Raw genomic sequence first — 22,064 nt, forward strand, 5'->3', positions numbered from 1 at the left:
CGTATATAGCGGCTGAAGCATGCATCATCAGTTGGGTTTCCACCCTTCAAACTGAACTGTTTGTTGTACTCACATGTGTCCATATATCTAAAGCTTAATTGGTACTGCGCTACCCACAATTTGTATGTAAAGTAAAAGGACACCAGTGTAACTAATGTGACACTTTATTGTGACACTTTATGTGGCACTTTATTGCCACAATAAAATGTCACATTAGTTACACTTGTGTCCTTTTACTTTACATATTGTCGGTAATTCTACCAAAATATATACCCACAAGTTGTTGGTAAAACACACGTTTCGCCACGAATGGTTTTCTCAGAAGCCACTGGTAGCGAAATGTTTCCTTAATATGTCTTGATCAGTACATACGTGACTTTTACTAATACCTTAATTTTAAGTAATTCGCTATCGTCTATGCATGATGCTAATTTACGAAAGACCCACTGTTTGCCTCCGTAATATTTTGACTACCGCCGCTACTCTTGTCAGAAGCCAGACACAAGTATGGTAGAACCGCAAACAGCGGAGTCAGAGAACACCTTGGGGATTCCTTATCACATTGGCCTTTAAATGTGCAATAGATTTAGTGAACTAGGTAAGGTGTTTGCCCTCAAGGAAGAAGTAAGTTAAAACTCTGAGCTGTCATCTAACAGTTTGAGATGAAGAATAAGACACTTGTGCAACATTTGGGAATCTATATCGAGGAAACGTTTCACCAGTCAGTGGCTTCTTCAATACAATATAGAGAAGAACGGTGAACGATGAGGAGGAGTTTGAGGTAATCAGTCCCTCAGCCTGGAGTCGATGTGTTCAGACCATTGAGATTTATGGACTGAACAGAAACCACTGCACAAGTGTCTCATTCTTCAGCTTGCAGGTTTTCTAAAACATTTGCATAACAATACTTAAAGAACTTGACCTGAATTTCATTAACCTGATGTAGAGAGAGACTGACACTAGTCAGTCCATCTATCATCATTCTATCATGCAAGAAAAAAACATTACGTCATATCCAAAAGCATATCAGCAGATTATAGGAAGTCACCACTGACTGAGCTGGGCTGGGATGCAGGTTCCTCTGAGAGTCTGCACTAAATACAAACTTAGCCACGAGGATAATACACAAATAACCCGCACATAGGAGAGAGGAGCTTAAGACGACGTTTCGGTCAGACTTGGACCATCAACACAGCCACACTGGAACTGAATGTGAAAGTTTAGACACAAGTGCAACATCTGGATATCGTTCTTGTAGACGTTTCGCCATCCAGTGGCTTTATCAATACAGATTCTAGGATATAATTAGAAGACAGTAGAACTATATACAAAAGATGAGGTAATCAGTCCCTCAGCCTTGGAGTTAGTGTTCACAGCATCGTGGTGGAGGAGAGTCTGGAGCAAAGGCGAACGAACGAACGAACAAGTTCAGATAAGATCCCAAATGGGATGAGTGGGCAAGACGGGACAGACGAAGAATAGCGCTGGAGAGGAGTGTTCTTAGTCGTAGAAATAGAGCCAGGGCTTAACCCAGCAGCGAAGGCGATCGTGGGACAGATATTGAGAAGAGAAATTCAGGCTCTTCTGTTGGGACTCCGGTGGGGTGAGCGGGGAGGAAGGGACAGGCGAAGTTTAGCGCTAGAGAGGAGTGTAGAACTGAGCCTTGTCTTAACCCAAAAGCTAAGGCGAGCGTGGGTCAGAGAATGGTACCTATCAGAGAAGGTACCTGTCAGGGAACTATGCCCTCGTCTGCTGCACGTCCTTATCCACTAACGCCTATATAACCGCCAGTCTTCTTGCCTTTGCTCCAGACTCTCCTCCACCACGATGCTGTGAACACTAACTCCAAGGCTGAGGGACTGATTACCTCATCTTTTGTATATAGTTCTACTGTCTTCTAATTATGTCCTAGAATCTGTATTGATAAAGCCACTGGATGGCGAAACGTCTACAATAAAGATATCCAGATGTTGCACATGTGTCTAAACTTTCATATTGCCGGTATTTTATACCTTATACACACTGGAACTATGGTCAGTCTCCACTTGACTGTGTGCTGCAGTGACATAATATTAGTGAATTCAGAAACAATTCACTCACAGTTGCTCAAGAAATATTGAAGTATTGTATCCGCAGTAACATACTACCAGCCATTTTTGGAAACATGCCCTGACTTTTTCCTATTTTAAAAACATAAGAACATAAGAAAGGAGGAACACTGCAGCAGGCCTACTGTCCCATACTAGGCAAATCTTTCTCAAACTCAAACCTTCATAATCTACCTAACGTTCTAAAAATCACCACTTTCCAAAGTAACTTAAATCTTCCTTCTTGATTATTAACCCAGAATAACATAAGAAAGACAAGGAATGTGGTTTATTTATACTTGAGGAGACAATACTGACCTGGAGGACGCAGTGGGTGCAGGTGAGGTGTGCTGGAAGACACAGTTGTAAGTTGTGATCTCCAGTGCAGAGGGAGATGTTGTATTTGAACCCTGAACCATCGGCCAGCAGCAGTGGATGTCTGCAACGTAGTTTAGAAAACCGACGAGTTGATAAATGAGACACTTGTGGAACATTTGGGTGCTTTTATTCTGGAAACGTTTCGCCAGTCAGTGGCTTCTTCAGTCCAGTGCAGAGAAAGGTGGAAAATGAAGAGGAGTTTGAGGTAATCAGTCCTTCAGCCTGGAGTCGATGTGTTCAGCCTATCAATCTTGATAAAAGTGCAGCATACTCGGGAAGACGAAGTTTATATACGGCAGACAGATGAGCTGGAGCAGTGGTAGACGGAGTCACCACTGGAGAAACCCACTAGTGGCAGTGGATCATGCCAGTAGGTTAAACAAGATTGATGGACTGAACACATCGACTCCAGGCTGAGGGACTGATTACCGCACACTCCTCCCATCTTCCACCTTTTCCTGCACTGGAGTGAAGAAGCCACTGTCAGGCGAAACGTTTCCGGAATAAAGATTCTTGAATGTTGCACTGCAAGGTGATGTTAGATGACCCTGATGTTTATACTGACTACAAGGTGATGTTAGGTGACCCTGATGTTTATACTGCCCACAAGGTGATGTTCCAGGTGTTACCCAGACGCAGCGTTATTTATATTGTCTTCGAGGAAGTTACTTACGTTGTGGTGTTGCACATGTACTCTCCGAGGAAGTTACTTACGTTGTGGTGTTGTACATGTACTCTGTGAGGAAGTTACTTAAGTTGTAGTGTAGTACATGTACTCTGTGAGGAAGTTACTTAAGTTGTAGTGTAGTACATGTACTCTGTGAGAAAGTTACTTACGTTGTGGTGTTGTACGTGTACTCTGTGAGGAAGTTACTTAGATTGTGGTGTTGTACATGTACTCTGTGAGGAAGTTACTTACGTTGTGGTGTTATACTTGTACTCTGTGAGGAAGTTACTTACGTTGTGGTGTTGTACGTGTATTCTGTGAGGAAGTTACTTACGTTGTGGTGTTGTACATGTACTCTGTGAGGAAGTTACTTAAGTTGTAGTGTAGTACATGTACTCTGTGAGGAAGTTACTTACGTTGTGGTGTTGTCCGTGTACTCTGTGAGGAAGTTACTTACGTTGTGGTGTTGTACGTGTACTCTGTGAGGAAGTTACTTACGTTGTGGTGTTGTACATGTACTCTGTGAGGAAGTTACTTATGTTGTGGTGTTGTACATGAACTCTGTGAGGAAGTTACTTACGTTGTGGTGTTGTATGTGTACTCTGTGAGGAAGTTACTTACGTTGTGGTGTTGTATATGTACTCTGTGAGGAAGTTACTTACGTTGTGGTGTTGTACATGTACTCTGTGAGGAAGTTACTTACGTTGTGGTGTTGTACATGTACTCTGTAACGAAGTTACTTACGTTGTGGTGCTGTACATGTACTCTGTGAGGAAGTTACTTAAGTTGTAGTGTAGTACATGTACTCTGTGAGGAAGTTACTTACGTTGTAGTGTAGTACATGTACTCTGTGAAGTTACTTACGTTGTGGTGTTGTACATGTACTCTGTGAGGAACTTACTTAAGTTGTAGTGTAGTACATGTACTCTGTGAGGAAGTTACTTACGTTGTAGTGTAGTACATGTACTCTGTGAGGAAGTTATTTAAGTTGTAGTGTAGTACATGTACTCTGTGAGGAAGTTACTTAAGTTGTAGTGTAGTACATGTACTCTGTGAGGAAGTTACTTACGTTGCGGTGTTGTACATGTACTCTGTGAGGAAGTTACTTAAGTTGTAGTGTAGTACATGTACTCTGTGAGGAAGTTACTTACGTTGTAGTGTAGTACATGTACTCTGTGAGGAAGTTACTTAAGTTGTAGTGTAGTACATGTACTCTGTGAGGAAGTTACTTACGTTGTGGTGTTGTACATGTACTCTGTGAGGAAGTTACTTAAGTTGTAGTGTAGTACATGTACTTTGTGAGGAAGTTACTTACGTTGTAGTGTAGTACATGTACTCTGTGAGGAAGTTATTTAAGTTGTGGTGTAGTACATGTACTCTGTGAGGAAGTTACTTAAGTTGCAGTGTAGTACATGTACTCTGTGAGGAAGTTACTTAAGTTGTGGTATATTACATGTACTCTGCGAGGAAGTTATTTAAGTTGTGGTGTTGTACATGTACTCTGTGAGGAAGTTGCTTACGTTGTAGCGTAGTACATGTACTCTGTGAGGAAGTTATTTAAGTTGTAGTGTAGTACATGTACTCTGTGAGGAAGTTACTTAAGTTGTAGTGTAGTACATGTACTCTGTGAGGAAGTTACTTACATTGTGGTGTTGTACATGTACTCTGTGAGGAAGTTACTTAAGTTGTAGTGTAGTACATGTACTCTGTGAGGAAGTTACTTACGTTGTAGTGTAGTACATGTACTCTGTGAGGAAGTTATTTAAGTTGTGGTGTAGTACATGTACTCTGTGAGGAAGTTACTTAAGTTGCAGTGTAGTACATGTACTCTGTGAGGAAGTTATTTAAGTTGTGGTGTTGTACATGTACTCTGTGAGGAAGTTGCTTACGTTGTGGTGTTGTGCATGTACTCTGTGAGGAAGTTACTTACGTTGTGATGTTGTACATGTACTCTGTGAGGAAGTTACTTACGTTGTGGTGTTGTACGTGTACTCAGTGAGGAAGTTACTTACGTTGTGGTGTTGTACATGTACTCTCCGAGGAAGTTACTTACGTTGTGGTGTTGTACATGTACTCTGTGAGGAAGTTACTTAAGTTGTAGTGTAGTACATGTACTCTGTGAGGAAGTTACTTAAGTTGTAGTGTAGTACATGTACTCTGTGAGAAAGTTACTTACGTTGTGGTGTTGTACGTGTACTCTGTGAGGAAGTTACTTAGAGTGTGGTCTTGTACATGTTGTGGTGTTATACTTGTACTCTGTGAGGAAGTTACTTACGTTGTGGTGTTGTACGTGTATTCTGTGAGGAAGTTACTTACGTTGTGAGTACTCTGTGAGGAAGTCGTTGTGGTGTTGTACATGTACTCTGTGAGGAAGTTACTTACGTTGTGGTGTTGTACGTGTACTCTGTGAGGAAGTTACTTACGTTATGGGGTTGTATATGTACTCTGTGAGAAAGTTACTTACGTTGTGGTGTTGTACATGTACTCTGTGAGGAAGTTACTTACGTTGTGGTGTTGTACATGCACTCTGTGAGGAAGTTACTTACGTTGTGGTGTTGTACATGTACTCTGTGAGGAAGTTACTTAAGATGTAGTGTAGTACATGTACTCAGTGAGGAAGTTACTTAAGTTGTAGTGTAGTACATGTACTCTGTGAGGAAGTTACTTACGTTGTGGTGTTGTACGTGTACTCTGTGAGGAAGTTACTTACGTTGTGGTGTTGTACATGTACTCTGTGAGGAAGTTACTTACGTTGTGGTATTATACATGTACTCTGTGAGGAAGTTATTACGTTGTGGTGTTGTACGTGTACTCTGTGAGGAAGTTACTTACGTTGTGGTGTTGTACATGTACTCTCCGAGGAAGTTACTTACGTTGTGGTGTTGTACATGTACTCTCCGAGGAAGTTACTTACGTTGTGGTGTTGTACATGTACTCTGTGAGGAAGTTACTTAAGTTGTAGTGTAGTACATGTACTCTGTGAGGAAGTTACTTAAGTTGTAGTTTAGTACATGTACTCTGTGAGGAAGTTACTTACGTTGTGGTGTTGTACGTGTACTCTGTGAGGAAGTTACTTACGTTGTGGTGTTGTACATGTACTCTGTGAGGAAGTTACTTACGTTGTGGTGTTATACATGTACTCTGTGAGGAAGTTACTTACGTTGTGGTGTTGTACGTGTACTCTGTGAGGAAGTTACTTACGTTGTGGTGTTGTACATGTACTCTGTGAGGAAGTTACTTAAGTTGTAGTGTAGTATATGTACTCTGTGAGGAAGTTACTTACGTTGTGGTGTTGTCCGTGTACTCTGTGAGGAAGTTACTTACGTTGTGGTGTTGTACATGTACTCTGTGAGGAAGTTACTTACGTTGTGGTGTTATACATGTACTCTGTGAGGAAGTTACTTACGTTGTGGTGTTGTACATGTACTCTGTGAGGAAGTTACTTACGTTGTGGTGTTGTATGTGTACTCTGTGAGGAAGTTACTTACGTTGTCGTGTTGTACATGTACTCTGTGAGGAAGTTACTTACGTTGTGGTGTTGTACATGTACTCTTTGAGGAAGTTACTTACGTTGTGGTGTTGTACATGTACTCTGTGAGGAAGTTACTTACGTTGTGGTGTTGTACATGTACTCTGTGAGGAAGTTACTTAAGTTGTAGTGTAGTACATGTACTCTGTGAGGAAGTTACTTACGTTGTAGTTTAGTACATGTACTATGTGAGGAAGTTATTTAAGTTGTAATGTAGTACATGTACTCTGTGAGGAAGTTACTTAAGTTGTAGTGTAGTACATGTACTCTGTGAGGAAGTTACTTAAGTTGTGGTGTTGTACATGTACTCTGTGAAGAAGTTACTTAAGTTGTGGTATAGTACATGTACTCTGTGAGGAAGTTATTTAAGTTGTGGTGTTGTACATGTACTCTGCGAGGAAGTTGCTTACGTTGTAGTGTAGTACATGTACTCTGTGAGGAAGTTATTTAAGTTGTAGTGTAGTACATGTACTCTGTGAGGAAGTTACTTACGTTGTGGTGTTGTACATGTACTCTGCGAGGAAGTTACTTTAGTTGTAGTGTAGTACACGTACTCTGTGAGGAAGTTACTTACGTTGTAATGTAGTACATGTACTCTGTGAGGAAGTTATTTAAGTTGTGGTGTAGTACATGTACTCTGTGAGGAAGTTACTTAAGTTGTAGTGTAGTACATGTACTCTGTGAGGAAGTTACTTAAGTTGTGGTGTTCTACATGTACTCTGTGAAGAAGTTACTTAAGTTGTGGTATAGTACATGTACTCTGTGAGGAAGTTATTTAAGTTGGGGTGTTGTACATGTACTCTGTGAGGAAGTTGCTTACGTTGTGGTGTTGTGCATGTACTCTGTGAGGAAGTTACTTAAGTTGTGGTATAGTACATGTACTCTGTGAGGAAGTTATTTAAGTTGTGGTGTTGTACATGTACTCTGTGAGGAAGCTACTTGCGTTGTGGTGTTGTACATGTACTCTGTGAGGAAGTTACTTACGTTGTGATGTTGTACATGTACTCTGTGAGGAAGTTACTTACGTTGTGGTGTTGTACGTGTACTCAGTGAGGAAGTTGCTTACGTTGTGGTGTTGTATATGTACTCTGTGAGGAAGTTACTTACGTTGTGGTGTTGTACATGTACTCTGTGAGGAAGTTACTTACGTTGTGGTGTTGTACGTGTACTCTGTGAGGAAGTTACTTACGTTGTGGTGTTGTACATGTACTCTGTGAGGAAGTTACTTACGTTGTGGTGTTGTACATGTACTCTGTGAGGAAGTTACTTACGTTGTGGTGTTGTACATGTACTCTGTGAGGAAATTACTTAAGTTGTAGTGTAGTACATGTACTTTGAGAGGAAGTTATTTACGTTGTAGTGTAGTACATGTACTCTGTGAGGGAGTTACTTACGTTGTGGTGTTGTACATGTACTCTGTGAGGAAGTTACTTAAGTTGTAGTGTAGTACATGTACTCTGTGAGGAAGTTACTTACGTTGTAGTGTAGTACATGTACTCTGTGAGGAAGTTATTTAAGTTGTGGTATAGTACATGTACTCTGTGAGGAAGTTACTTAAGTTGTGGTGTTGTACATGTACTCTATGAAGAAGCTACTTAAGTTGTGGTATAGTATATGTACTCAGTGAGGAAGTTATTTAAGTTGTGGTGTTGTACATGTACTCTGTGAGGAAGTTGCTTACGTTGTAGTGTAGTACATGTACTCTGTGAGGAAGTTATTTAAGTTGTAGTGTAGTACATGTACTCTGTGAGGAAGTTACTTACGTTGTAGTGTAGTACATGTACTCTGTGAGGAAGTTACTTACGTTGTGGTGTTGTACATGTACTCTGTGAGGAAGTTACTTAAGTTGTAGTGTAGTACATGTGCTCTGTGAGGAAGTTACTTACGTTGTAGTGTAGTACATGTACTCTGTGAGGAAGTTGCTTACGTTGTGGTGTTGTACATGTACTCTGTGAGGAAGTTACTTAAGTTGTGGTATAGTACATGTACTCTGTGAGGAAGTTATTTAAGTTGTGGTGTTGTACATGTACTCTGTGAGGAAGTTGCTTACGTTGTGGTGTTGTACATGTACTCTGTGAGGAAGTTACTTAAGTTGTGGTATAGTACATGTACTCTGTGAGGAAGTTATTTAAGTTGTGGTGTTGTACATGTACTCTGTGAGGAAGTTGCTTACGTTGTGGTGTTGTACATGTACTCTGTGAGGAAGTTACTTAAGTTGTGGTATAGTACATGTACTCTGTGAGGAAGTTATTTAAGTTGTGGTGTTGTACATGTACTCTGTGAGGAAGTTACTTACGTTGTGGTGTTGTACATGTACTCTGTGAAGAAGTTACTTACGTTGTGGTGTTGTACACGTACTCTGTGAGGAAGTTACTTGAGTTGTGATGTTGTACATGTACTCTGTGAGGAAGTTACTTACGTTGTGGTGTTGTACATGTACTCTGTGAGGAAGTTACTTACGTTGTGGTGTTGTACATGTACTCTGTGAGGAAGTTACTTACGTTGTGATGTTGTACATGTACTCTGTGAGGAAGTTACTTACGTTGTGATGTTGTACATGTACTCTGTGAGGAAGTTACTTACGTTGTGGTGTTGTACATGTACTCTGTGAGGAAGCTACCTGACTGACTTACCATGAGACATCGTTCACATCCGCCAAGAAGTGAGTCAGTCTGGATCGATTGGGAAATTCCAGATTACATCGAGGATGGTCTGGGTCGTTTTCACACACACACACACACACACACACACACACACACACACACACACACACACACTCACACACACACACACACACACACACACACACACACACACACATACACACAGGAGAGATAGGGGGGACATGATAACGACATACAAAATACTGAGAGGAATTGACAAGGTGGACAAAGACAGGATGTTCCAGAGATTGGACACAGTAACAAGGGGACACAGTTGGAAGCTGAAGACACAGATGAATCACAGGGATGTTAGGAAGTATTTCTTCAGCCACAGAGTAGTCAGTAAGTGGAATAGTTTGGGAAGCGATGTAGTGGAGGCAGGATCCATACATAGCTTTAAGCAGAGGTATGATAAAGCTCACGGCTCAGGGAGAGTGACCTAGTAGCGATCAGTGAAGAGGCGGGGCCAGGAGCTCGGACTCGACCCCTGCAACCTCAACTAGGTGAGTACAACTAGGTGAGTACACACACACGCACACGTGTACTCTTCAGTCATATAGTCGTCAGGAAGTGGAATAGCCTAGCAAGTGAAGTAGTGGAGGCAGGAACCATACATAGTTTTAAGAAGAGGTATGACAAAGCTCAGGAAGCAGAGAGGGAGAGGACCTAGTAGCGATCAGTGAAGAAGCGGGACCAGGAGCTGAGTCTCGACCCCTGCAACCACAATTAGGTGAGTACGCACACACACACACACACACACACAAACACGTCTCACGCACACGTAGACTACGATAACGCACACTAACGTAGTTGAAATAGCTACACTGTAGCGATCACTACAATAAACAACCTGCGAGCTGTTAGATACTTGCCCGACATGCTCATACATGCTCATACATGCTCATACATGCTCATGCATGCTCATACATGCTCATACATGCTCATACATGCTCATACATGATCATACATGCTCATACATGGTAGTGGCTTGTTTGGACTCAACAATATTTTACCACATGTAAACCACACATTGTATACTATACAAATAAATAAATGTCTGAAGTTTGAATTTGAATACAAGTTTGCAGACAACACCGAGGTATTGATGAGGTTGTGAACACGTACGGATTTTAAGAAAGTGCAGAATGATCTTGGAAAAAAATTATAGGTCACTGCAGGAAGTCTGGATCAAACTGTTTTAACGATCTGGAACGTGGCTGTTGGAGATCAACCCCTGACTGTCACAAAGTAAGGAGATGGGAGTTGGGAAGAATTGTCCGGAGATCATAGGGTGACCCCCGTGGCCTGGCTGGGAAATCTCTCGCTTCACGCACTGAGGGCCCGGGCTCGATTCTCGGTGGGGTAGAAGCATATCGACATGTTTCCTTACATCTGTTGTCCTGTTCACCTAGCGGCAAGTAGGTACCTGGGTGTTAGTCGACTGGTGTGGGTCGCATCCTGGGGGACAAGATTGAGGACCACAATGGAAATAAGACAGACAGTCCTCGATGACGCACTGACTTTCTTGGGTTATCCTGGGTGGCTAACCCTCCGGGGTTAAAAATCCGAACAAAATCTATCTAGGTAAGACACATATGCAACAGTTAGGTATCTTTATTTCGAAACGTTTCGCCTACACAGTAGGCTTCTTCAGTCGAGTACAGAAAAGTTGATAGAAGCAGAAGATACTTGAAGACGATGTAATCAGTCCATCACCCTTAAAGTTTTGAGGTGGTCAGTCCCTCAGTCTGGAGAAGAGCATTGTTCCGTTGTCTGAAACAATATGAAGTTGAAGTGACAGGATGGAGCCTTTATATAGTGCCAGGAGGTGAGACGTAGGTTGCTTTGGGAGGGCAGGTCCCTCTCAAACCCAGCCGTTCTCACTAGTAGAGGTCGAAGTTGATGGTCTGTACCAAGATACCCTTGTGTTGCAGTGTCTGACAGAATGAACATTAAAATGGTATAAAATACCGACAGATTGTTAGGTAAGACACATATGCAACAGTTAGGTATCTTTATTTCGAAACGTTTCGCCTACACAGTAGGCTTCTTCAGTCGAGTACAGAAAAGTTGATAGAAGCAGAAGATACTTGAAGACGATGTAATCAGTCCATCACCCTTAAAGTTTTGAGGTGGTCAGTCCCTCAGTCTGGAGAAGAGCATTGTTCCGTTGTCTGAAACAATATGAAGTTGAAGTGACAGGATGGAGCCTTTATATAGTGCCAGGAGGTGAGACGTAGGTTGCTTTGGGAGGGCAGGTCCCTCTCAAACCCAGCCGTTCTCACTAGTAGAGGTCGAAGTTGATGGTCTGTACCAAGATACCCTTGTGTTGCAGTGTCTGACAGAAAGAACATTAAAATGGTATAAAATACCGACAGATTGTTAGGTAAGACACATATGCAACAGTTAGGTATCTTTATTTCGAAACGTTTCGCCTACACAGTAGGCTTCTTCAGTCGAGTACAGAAAAGTTGATAGAAGCAGAAGATACTTGAAGACGATGTAATCAGTCCATCACCCTTAAAGTTTTGAGGTGGTCAGTCCCTCAGTCTGGAGAAGAGCATTGTTCCGTTGTCTGAAACAATATGAAGTTGAAGTGACAGGATGGAGCCTTTATATAGTGCCAGGAGGTGAGACGTAGGTTGCTTTGGGAGGGCAGGTCCCTCTCAAACCCAGCCGTTCTCACTAGTAGAGGTCGAAGTTGATGGTCTGTACCAAGATACCCTTGTGTTGCAGTGTCTGACAGAATGAACATTAAAATGGTATAAAATACCGACAGATTGTTAGGTAAGACACATATGCAACAGTTAGGTATCTTTATTTCGAAACGTTTCGCCTACACAGTAGGCTTCTTCAGTCGAGTACAGAAAAGTTGATAGAAGCAGAAGATACTTGAAGACGATGTAATCAGTCCATCACCCTTAAAGTTTTGAGGTGGTCAGTCCCTCAGTCTGGAGAAGAGCATTGTTCCGTTGTCTGAAACAATATGAAGGCTCCATCCTGTCACTTCAACTTCATATTGTTTCAGACAACGGAACAATGCTCTTCTCCAGACTGAGGGACTGACCACCTCAAAACTTTAAGGGTGATGGACTGATTACATCGTCTTCAAGTATCTTCTGCTTCTATCAACTTTTCTGTACTCGACTGAAGAAGCCTACTGTGTAGGCGAAACGTTTCGAAATAAAGATACCTAACTGTTGCATATGTGTCTTACCTAACAATCTGTCGGTATTTTATACCATTTTAATGTTCATTCTGTCAGACACTGCAACACAAGGGTATCTTGGTACAGACCATCAACTTCGACCTCTACTAGTGAGAACGGCTGGGTTTGAGAGGGACCTGCCCTCCCAAAGCAACCTACGTCTCACCTCCTGGCACTATATAAAGGCTCCATCCTGTCACTTCAACTTCATATTGTTTCAGACAACGGAACAATGCTCTTCTCCAGACTGAGGGACTGACCACCTCAAAACTTTAAGGGTGATGGACTGATTACATCGTCTTCAAGTATCTTCTGCTTCTATCAACTTTTCTGTACTCGACTGAAGAAGCCTACTGTGTAGGCGAAACGTTTCGAAATAAAGATACCTAACTGTTGCATATGTGTCTTACCTAACAATCTGTCGGTATTTTATACCATTTTAATGTTCATTCTGTCAGACACTGCAACACAAGGGTATCTTGGTACAGACCATCAACTTCGACCTCTACTAGTGAGAACGGCTGGGTTTGAGAGGGACCTGCCCTCCCAAAGCAACCTACGTCTCACCTCCTGGCACTATATAAAGGCTCCATCCTGTCACTTCAACTTCATATTGTTTCAGACAACGGAACAATGCTCTTCTCCAGACTGAGGGACTGACCACCTCAAAACTTTAAGGGTGATGGACTGATTACATCGTCTTCAAGTATCTTCTGCTTCTATCAACTTTTCTGTACTCGACTGAAGAAGCCTACTGTGTAGGCGAAACGTTTCGAAATAAAGATACCTAACTGTTGCATATGTGTCTTACCTAACAATCTGTCGGTATTTTATACCATTTTAATGTTCAAAATCTATCTACCATGGAGACAGGAAACAACTCAAGGTTCCTGTCCACTATTATGGATGACAGAGAATCATTTACAATTAAAGTATCAACTTTAGATACATGACGCACTTGAGCGCTGGCAGTAAATAATTCAGTTTGAAGGAAATTCAAGGACTCCAATGGAAATAAATCACTTTAGCTTTTTTTTCGGGTTATCCTGGTTAATTTACACATCTATTAGTATCTGTGGTAATTATACTTACGTGTAGCTGTGTCTAAATAAACTTTCTAAGTCCAATTATTGATGCTTCAGTTTTCGTAACATTACCATAGTAACCTGATTTTCTTACACATCAGTTTTACAAGCTAAGTTGTTATCCTGCCTCACCTCATTTCAAAGCCCAGCACTATCTGAGGTATACTACCACCCCCAGGATGCCACCCATAACAGTCGACTAACACCCAGGTACCTACTTACTGCTAGGTGAACAGGGGCGGCAGGTGTAAAGAAACATACCTTGTGTTTGCACCCGTGCCGGGGATTGAACACACTCAGGGTGTGAGCTGAGAGTGTTGTCAACTGAGCCAAGTGACACCCGTTAAAGTTCATTACCATTGTAACTTATTATCAAAATTTTGAGGCCCGGTCCCTGGATCCACTGGAATCATTCCAGAAGATAAGAGGAACTCTGGAGTACAATATAAGAAGGTAGAGTCCAGCCATCAACTAGAGTCAACCTCGTCAAGATTTTATTCTGATTATTAACCAGATGGTTTAGTAACCCAGAATAACCCAACAAAGCCGTGTCATCAGATTATCTGGTTTATTTGCACTTTGGCTCTTTAATGTTCACAAGGATGCGACCCACGACAGTCGGCTGACACCTACTTTCTGCTAGGTGAACATGAGCAGCAGGTATAAGGAAACGTGTGCATCATTTCCACTTTGGAAAAATCATATAGCTGATTTCCCACACTGTTAAAACTCCTCCAGGTTGGGGGAGGGGGGGAGGGGACAAGCAGACCCACCTATGCCTATAGATGGTGACATATTCTTCATACACTCTTAATTTGTAAGACTTAATTTAGTAATGAAGCCTCCGTAGGCTAATGTGCTATACACTGCTATTTATATGTATGTAAGCTAAGTTAGACGTAGCTTATTAAGTGTAACACCTCTCACAACCCACACATTATGGACAGCAGGCACTTGTACCAACCAGTTGAGTGCCCTGACCCCCTGTCCGGTTACACCTGTGCTTAGTCACTCACGAAACTTTAGAGTGTAGGACGACTTATCCTGAAGCTGTGCAGTGAAGTATTCTAACATTCGATACCACATTAGTATGCGAATTAGATAATTTCGCCGTGATAACAGATATCTTGCTAAAGTTCTAGGCAGTTACACGTGACTCGTACAGGTATCTCAGGTGACCGAACCCACAGCGACCCCCAGGTTCACGTAACCTGAAGTAATACTGAAAGCGCATTCTTTGTACTTTCAGACCATATGTAAATGGTCTTAGCGATTACCTCCACCAGAGATCTACAGTGCAACCGTCTCCACACAACTACCCAAGTGTGATAGAGGTATGTAAGAATTAATTCAGGTAATTAGGAATGAGATGGCAGGTTTCTAGTCTGGATTCCACATATAACTAGACATGGATCACTAACCTAACCATTCAGAACCCACAGACACCCTCTATCCAGTACATCCACTGAAGCAGTCACTAATTCATCTAGATCAACAAATTGCTACCACCATAGTCCTGAAGCTGAACCACATGATACTGAGAAACAGAAAATTAAGAGCCATGATCCCTACGTACAAAATACTCAAAAGTGTTGACAAAGAAGAGAACTGGTGGATGTTGGAGGTAACACAACCAGGACACGAGTGGAAACTAGTAAGTCATTTAAATACTGTTTTATTCCCATTACCCATGACTGTATGATCAATAGTAATGTAGCTTTGATGTTAGGTACAGTTTTACACAATTTTGGATTATAATTGTCTTACAAAGTATCATGTTCTATATAACTGTGAGCTTTCTGTTGTACAACTGTCACCCATATCTGTACATTGTATCATGTTAAAATAAATTATTATTATTATTATTATTATTATTATTATTATTATTATTATAATAAAAAAGTCAAATTGACTTATTGTTGTCATTGATGCCGTGGGGGTCAAATTATGGGGAAGAAATTATTTAGTGGAAGGGCTAGTAAGTGGAATTAATGAAAGAAGGAACAGAAGCAGATTTTACACACAAAAAAAACATGAAACAAGAGATTCCAGTCAAATGTTGAAAAACAGAATAAATGAGTTGAAGTAGAGTCTGACAGAGAAGTAACGACGCCAGCAGAGTGGCGCAGTGGAAGCGTGCTGGGCCCATAACCCAGAGGTCCGTGGATCGAAACCACGCTCTGCTACACTGTTTTTTGTAGTGAATGTGTGAAATGCATCATGAAGGGACGTAATGGAGCCCAACTTAATAAATATGTTGAAAATTAGATATGTCAATACTTTAGATCGGAAGAAATATAGCCTCACAGGTTATTCTATCTTTAAACTTCAGTGTAACTCTCCCAGTGTAAATATTAACATTGCAAAAAATATGTACTTAGCATACATAAGATCGTTGATAATTTACAATGCAACAGTATTAGTTCTGCAACACAGTAAAAGCATTGCAAGACTTGAAAAAATGAAGCCCTGAGAATTGTTTTGGGTTGTCCTATAACCACCAAAATTCTTAATATGAGGAAAAATTTAAATATAACTACCTAGTGCTGCTGACAGAGTACGTGAAATCAGGTCCTGACAGGAGTGAAGCTGCTGCCTGCTAATCAAAACAACGTGTCTAAAGAATTACTGGAACTATTAACTCTTGGGACAAGTGAATAAGATGAATTCAGGTAAGACACATATGCAAAAGTTAGGTATCTTTATTATGAAACGTTTCGCCTACACAGTAGGCTTCTTCAGTCAAGTACAGAAAAGTTGATAGAAGCAGAAGATACTTGAAGACGATGTAATCAGTCCATCACCCTTAAAGTTTTGAGGTGGTCAGTCCCTCAGTCTGGAGAAGAGCATTGTTCCACAGTACTTGACTGAAGAAGCCTACTGTGTAGGCGAAACGTTTCATAATAAAGATACCTAACTGTTGCATATGTGTCTTACCTAACAACCTGTCGGTATTTTATACCATTTTAATGTTCAAGATGAATTCATATAACAGTGACCCCACATAAAAATATTTGGACTGCATAGTCTGTATCATGTTAAGAAACTACAGCATTTCCATCCACCGTGGCAGACAGCAACTTCTGAAATCGCTATGCCCACCTATCCTCCCAAGAAACTAATCATGCACAATCCTCAACTTCGATTACTTACTCAAACCAGTACTCTGGAACACATACACGACCTTAGGACAAATAATACTATCACACAGACTATCTACGCTGACGATTCCCTTAAGCCTGACAGTAGGGGGTCAGGAAGTACTGTTATTGTGTATTAAAATTAATAATTGGGCTTCCACCTTACAAACTGAACTGTTGGCCATGTTTGTTACTCTCAAGTTTGTGGAAACAACGATCGCACACAATTAAATTGTAACTGTCTCGCTCTCCTCATTACTTGCTCTAAATATCCTGAAACCTGAGTGTACTCTATGTAACATGATTGTGTATGAAGTTAGGCACAGATATACACAAATGATTGAAAAAGATATTGCAGTTAAGTTTTTGTGGATCCCCTCTCACACAGGCCTCCAGGAGCATAACAGAGTTGATGGATTAGCTAAACATGCATTAAATAAAGAAAATAATTTTGATTTTCAAAGAAGAGTTTAAAAAAACATTGTCAGAAAGGAACCACAAACGAGATTCAAACAATACAGATAGGAATTAATAGATCCATTATTCATAATAGTGAAATATTTCAAGTTAAACATCTATGAGGAAAGTAACAAGATCATTGCAGGATGTTGTTACTGACAGACTAAATCTAGGATACAAGTATCTGGCAGTACGGTTTGTAGGGAGATGTTAATGACATAAAATGCAAAGTGTGTAAACAGATACCTGGAGTTTACCTGGAATTTACCTAGGGTCATAAACCGGAACATTATATCTTAGAGTGTCCAAACATTCAACCTTTGTATTAATGCTCACAGGATGAGCTGCGGGTGTACAATAAACTAGCCGCTAAGGTGACACAACTAATTCTTGCATGATGTATCTCTTGAAAATTAGACACATGTGCAACATCTGGGTATCTTTAATGTAGACGTATCGCTATCCAGTGGTTTTATCAATACAATTCTAGGACATAATTTGAAGATAGTAGAACTATATACAAAAGATGAGGTAATCAGTCCCTCAGCCTTGGAGTTGGTGTGAAGAGCACCGTAGTCGTGAAGAATCTGGAGCACAGGCAAGAAGGCTGACGCTTATATACTAGAGTCAGGTGAAAATAGGACGGGTAGCAGACGAAGCCATTGTCACTGGTAGGCAGGATTCCCCAGTGGAAGTAGGTCATACCCAAGGACGGGTTAGTAGTAGTGAAGAAGGTTGTGGAGTTGTCCTCTGAACCAGCCAGCCTTCTTGCCTGTGCTCCAGATTCTTCACGACTACTGTGCCCTTCACACCAACTCCAAGGTTGAGGGACTGATTACCTCATCTTCTGTATATAGTTCTACTGTCTTCAAATTATGTCCTAGAATCTGTATTGATAAATTCACGGGATGGCGAAACGTCTACATTAAAGATACCCAGATGTTGTACATGTGTCTAATTTTCATCTTGTCGGTATTGTATACCATTCATGAACAATGTGTCACTTACTTGTCGAGACAGTCCTGAGTAGCTTCCACCTCTGGGTCTGGGCAGATCCTGAACTCGAAGTGTCCACGGTGGTTGCTGGTGATGTCCACGGTGACATTGATTATCTGCCCCTGTGTGTAATGCTTGACGATGGTGCCTGTAGCGTAAACACCGTCAGGAGCCTCGTGAGGCCTGGGGTGCTGGTCCCAGGCATCACCACACACACCACATTTCCCGTCATTAACTTCGTGTTGTTGCTGAAAACGTTGTCCGTTGGTCAGTTTTTGTTTACATCGACACTCATCAAATATGTTTTAGCGCTAAATCTTACGTAGGTGTATTAGAGCAGTTATATTAATGCTATGGCTGATATTTTAAAACTAATGATATGTGCATAATGTCTGGTTAACGGGAAAATTTATAAGCAAAAAATCGAGGCTGAAAAGACTTACATTGAAGCCTCCACAGAAGCCTTGGTTGTCGTTGTAGTCTATGGGAGTAGGCCAACCCAGGCGCCATGCTGTGGCCCGTGATGGTGGCTCCATCAGACGTCCATGGCCCCGGCACCCGACCACTGCCACCTGAAGAAAACATTTGTCAGTTTACGAACCAGTAAGGGATACTAATCCATGGTAAACCAATCAGTGGCTTATTTCCATTTGGAGTCGACTAACTCCTAGGTACGATATTGCTGGTTCACTGTACAACACCATGACTTATGTACTGCTGTTATGTTGCTAAACTGACCCTTCACGCTACCTAAATTTACTTAAATTCTCAAAACCACATACATATTAAGCTACACAGTAATAAATATTTTTGTAACTTAAATCATGTCTGCATAAATACCTCATTACGATTGTAACCAGGTATAAGCATGTAAATAATTCATTAAATTACCACTGTAACATTTTTAGCTTTCAAAATTTTATGGCCCAGTCCCTGTACCCATTATATGCCTCTGTAATCTTCCAACTACCGCCCACAGGATAGGTGCATAATAAAGATGTTAAACTAACGACTACCCAGTGTGTGGACAATAATACAAAAAGAGCTTCAACTAAGTTACACGGTGTGTGTGTGTGTGTGTGTGTGTGTGTGTGTGTGTGTGTGTGTGCGTGCGTGCGTGTGTGTGGGTGTGTGTGAGGGTGTGTGTGCGGGTGTGTGTGAGGGTGTGTGTGTGTGTGTGTGCGTGTGTGTGTGTGTGTGTGTGTGCGTGTGTGGGTGTGTGTGTGAATGTGTGGGTGTGTGTGTTCGTGTGTGGGTGTGTGTGTGTGGGTGTGTGTGTGTGGGTGTGTGTGAGTGTGTGTGTGTGGGTGTGTGTGAGGGTGTGTGTGTGTGGGTGTTGGTGTGTGTGTGTGTGGGTGTGTGTGTGTGGGTGTGCGTCCTTGTGTGTATGCATATATTTGTACGCTCGTGTGCACATGTCCGTGCGTGCGCCCTCGTGTGTGTATGTGCGCGCGCGCACTAGTGTGGGTGTATGATCCACTTAATATTTGTATTTATAACTCATTACAATTGTGACCAGGTGTGGACGTATCAGTGGTTCATTACTTTGTAATTTGTTCATGACTGTAACCATGTATAGGAGTGAAGCTGATTAATTACCTCTGTAACTTGCCATGATTAGTGACCAGATCTACCTGGAGTTCATTACCTTTGTAACTAGTTCAGCTATCATAACTTTGGGGTCCAGTCACTGGACCCATTATGTACCTTTGTAATCTTTTGACTACCGCCCACAGGATGGGTATGGGGTGCATAAAGATATTAAACTAAAGTGTGTGTGTGTGTGTGTGTGTGTGTGTGTGTGTGTGTGTGTGTGTGTGTGTGTGTGTGTGTGTGTGACTCAACAATCAATATTTGCACCAATAACTCATTACAGTTGTGACCGGGTGTGGAAGTGTGAATTGCTCATTACTCTATAATTTGTTCATGATTGTAGCCAAAGTATAAACGTAAGTAACCATTCTACAGAATTCATTACCTTTGTAACTTGTGAGCTCATTACCTTTGTACCTAGTTCAGCTATCAAAACTTTGGGGGCCCAGTCCCTGGACCCATTACGTACCTCTGTAATCTGTAAATACCTTTGTAACTTGTCATGATTGTGACCAGACTTACCTGGAGTTCATTACCTTTGTAAATTGTGAGTTCATTACCTTTGTAAATTGTGAGTTCATTACCTTTGTAAATTGTGAGTTCATTACCTCTGTAACTTGCTCAGCTATCAAAACTTTGGAGTCCAGTCCCTGGACCAATTATGTACCTCTGTAATCTTTTGACTACCGCCCACAGGATGGGTATGGGGTGCATAATAAACATATTAAACTAAGGACTCAGGAAAATGTTTATGATGCATCCAAGAAAATCAGCAATATCTCGGAAGTCACTACTGCCCTGCTTCAGCCGGGCTGCAGGTACCTCTGGTAGTCTGCACCACAGGCTCATGTATACCTAACAGAATGCAAATATTGCTAGAGGAACTTTTGTCACACCTGCATCATTATGTGCGGGTATGCAGAAAAATATCAAAACCTGAGGGACAACTCGCTCACAGATATACAAGAAATGTCAAAGTATTTTATTCCGAGTGGCATACTACCAGCCATTCTGGGAAAATATCCTGAGTTTCCCTATTATAACATCTCTCCTTCCTTTACAGGTATACCATCCACGGTGTACTGGTGTCTCCTTCCTTCACGAGTATACCATCCACCGTGTACTGGTCTCTCCTTCCTTCACGAGTATACCATCCACCGTGTACTGGTCTCTCCTTCCTTCACGAGTATACCACCCACCGTGTACTGGTCTCTCCTTCCTTCACGAGTATACCACCCACCGTGTACTGGTCTCTCCTTCCTTCACGAGTATACCACCCACCGTGTACTGGTCTCTCCTTCCTTCACGAGTATACCATCCACCGTGTACTGGTCTCTCCTTCCTTCACGAGTATACCATCCACCGTGTACTGGTCTCTCCTTCCTTCACGAGTATACCACCCACCGTGTACTGGTCTCTCCTTCCTTCACGAGTATACCATCCACCGTGTACTGGTCTCTCCTTCCTTCACGAGTATACCACCCACCGTGTACTGGTCTCTCCTTCCTTCACGAGTATACCACCCACCGTATACTGGTGTCTCCTTCCTTCACGAGTATACCACCCACCGTGTACTGGTCTCTCCTTCCTTCACGAGTATACCACCCACCGTGTACTGGTGTCTCCTTCCTTCACGAGTATACCACCCACCGTGTACTGGTGTCTCCTTCCTTCACGAGTATACCATCCACCGTGTACTGGTCTCTCCTTCCTTCACGAGTATACCATCCACCGTGTACTGGTCTCTCCTTCCTTCACGAGTATACCACTCACTTTATATTCACAATACAAGGTACTCGCTGCTTGCACTAACATACTGTTAACAATAACGAAGAAAAGACACATCGGAGATCACGCTTTTACTGAGATGTTTCTCTCAGATAAAATTGAGCATAGATACATACGTTGCCCCCCGCCCCCCACGCCCCCCCCCGCCCCCCCGCCCCCACGCTATAGATTATATTGTGTATAATATTAATTTTGCTATGCCAAATTCTGGCAAGGATTTATAATTTGTATAATATTAATTTGATAAGACAATTCTGGCCAAGATTTATATCAGTGTATGTGTAATTGATAAGCCAAGTGTAACTAATTATATTAATGTGTATATTAATTTTGCTATGCCAAATTCTGGCAAGGATTTATACTAATTGTATAATATTAATTTTGATAAATCAAGTCTGGCTAAGTTTATATTAATTTGTATAATACTAATTTGATAAGACAATTCTGGCCAAGATTTATATCAGTGTATGT

At 41.6% G+C, this 22,064-nt stretch overlaps 1 protein-coding gene and 1 non-coding gene across 3 annotated transcripts in view; one reads left to right on the forward strand and one right to left on the reverse strand.

The window, feature by feature from the left end:
- LOC128685557 (uncharacterized) overlaps window positions 1-22,064 on the reverse strand; it is a 47,643-nt gene that overhangs the window by 4,507 nt on the left and 21,072 nt on the right. For both annotated transcript variants that reach the window (XM_070088092.1, XM_070088093.1), the window contains 3 exons: window positions 18,656-18,784; window positions 18,225-18,460; window positions 2,406-2,526 (listed from right to left, as the gene is read on the reverse strand). In XM_070088092.1, coding sequence (XP_069944193.1) covers window positions 2,406-2,526; window positions 18,225-18,460; window positions 18,656-18,784 — 486 coding nt within the window. The remainder of the gene's footprint in view (window positions 1-2,405; window positions 2,527-18,224; window positions 18,461-18,655; window positions 18,785-22,064) is intronic.
- On the forward strand, window positions 15,732-15,803 carry TRNAM-CAU (transfer RNA methionine (anticodon CAU)). The gene has a single exon. It is a non-coding gene; the product is annotated as a tRNA-Met (tRNA).

The sequence above is a fragment of the Cherax quadricarinatus genome, chromosome 23 (genome assembly GCF_038502225.1).
Source record: "Cherax quadricarinatus isolate ZL_2023a chromosome 23, ASM3850222v1, whole genome shotgun sequence".
NCBI lineage: Eukaryota > Metazoa > Arthropoda > Malacostraca > Decapoda > Parastacidae > Cherax > Cherax quadricarinatus.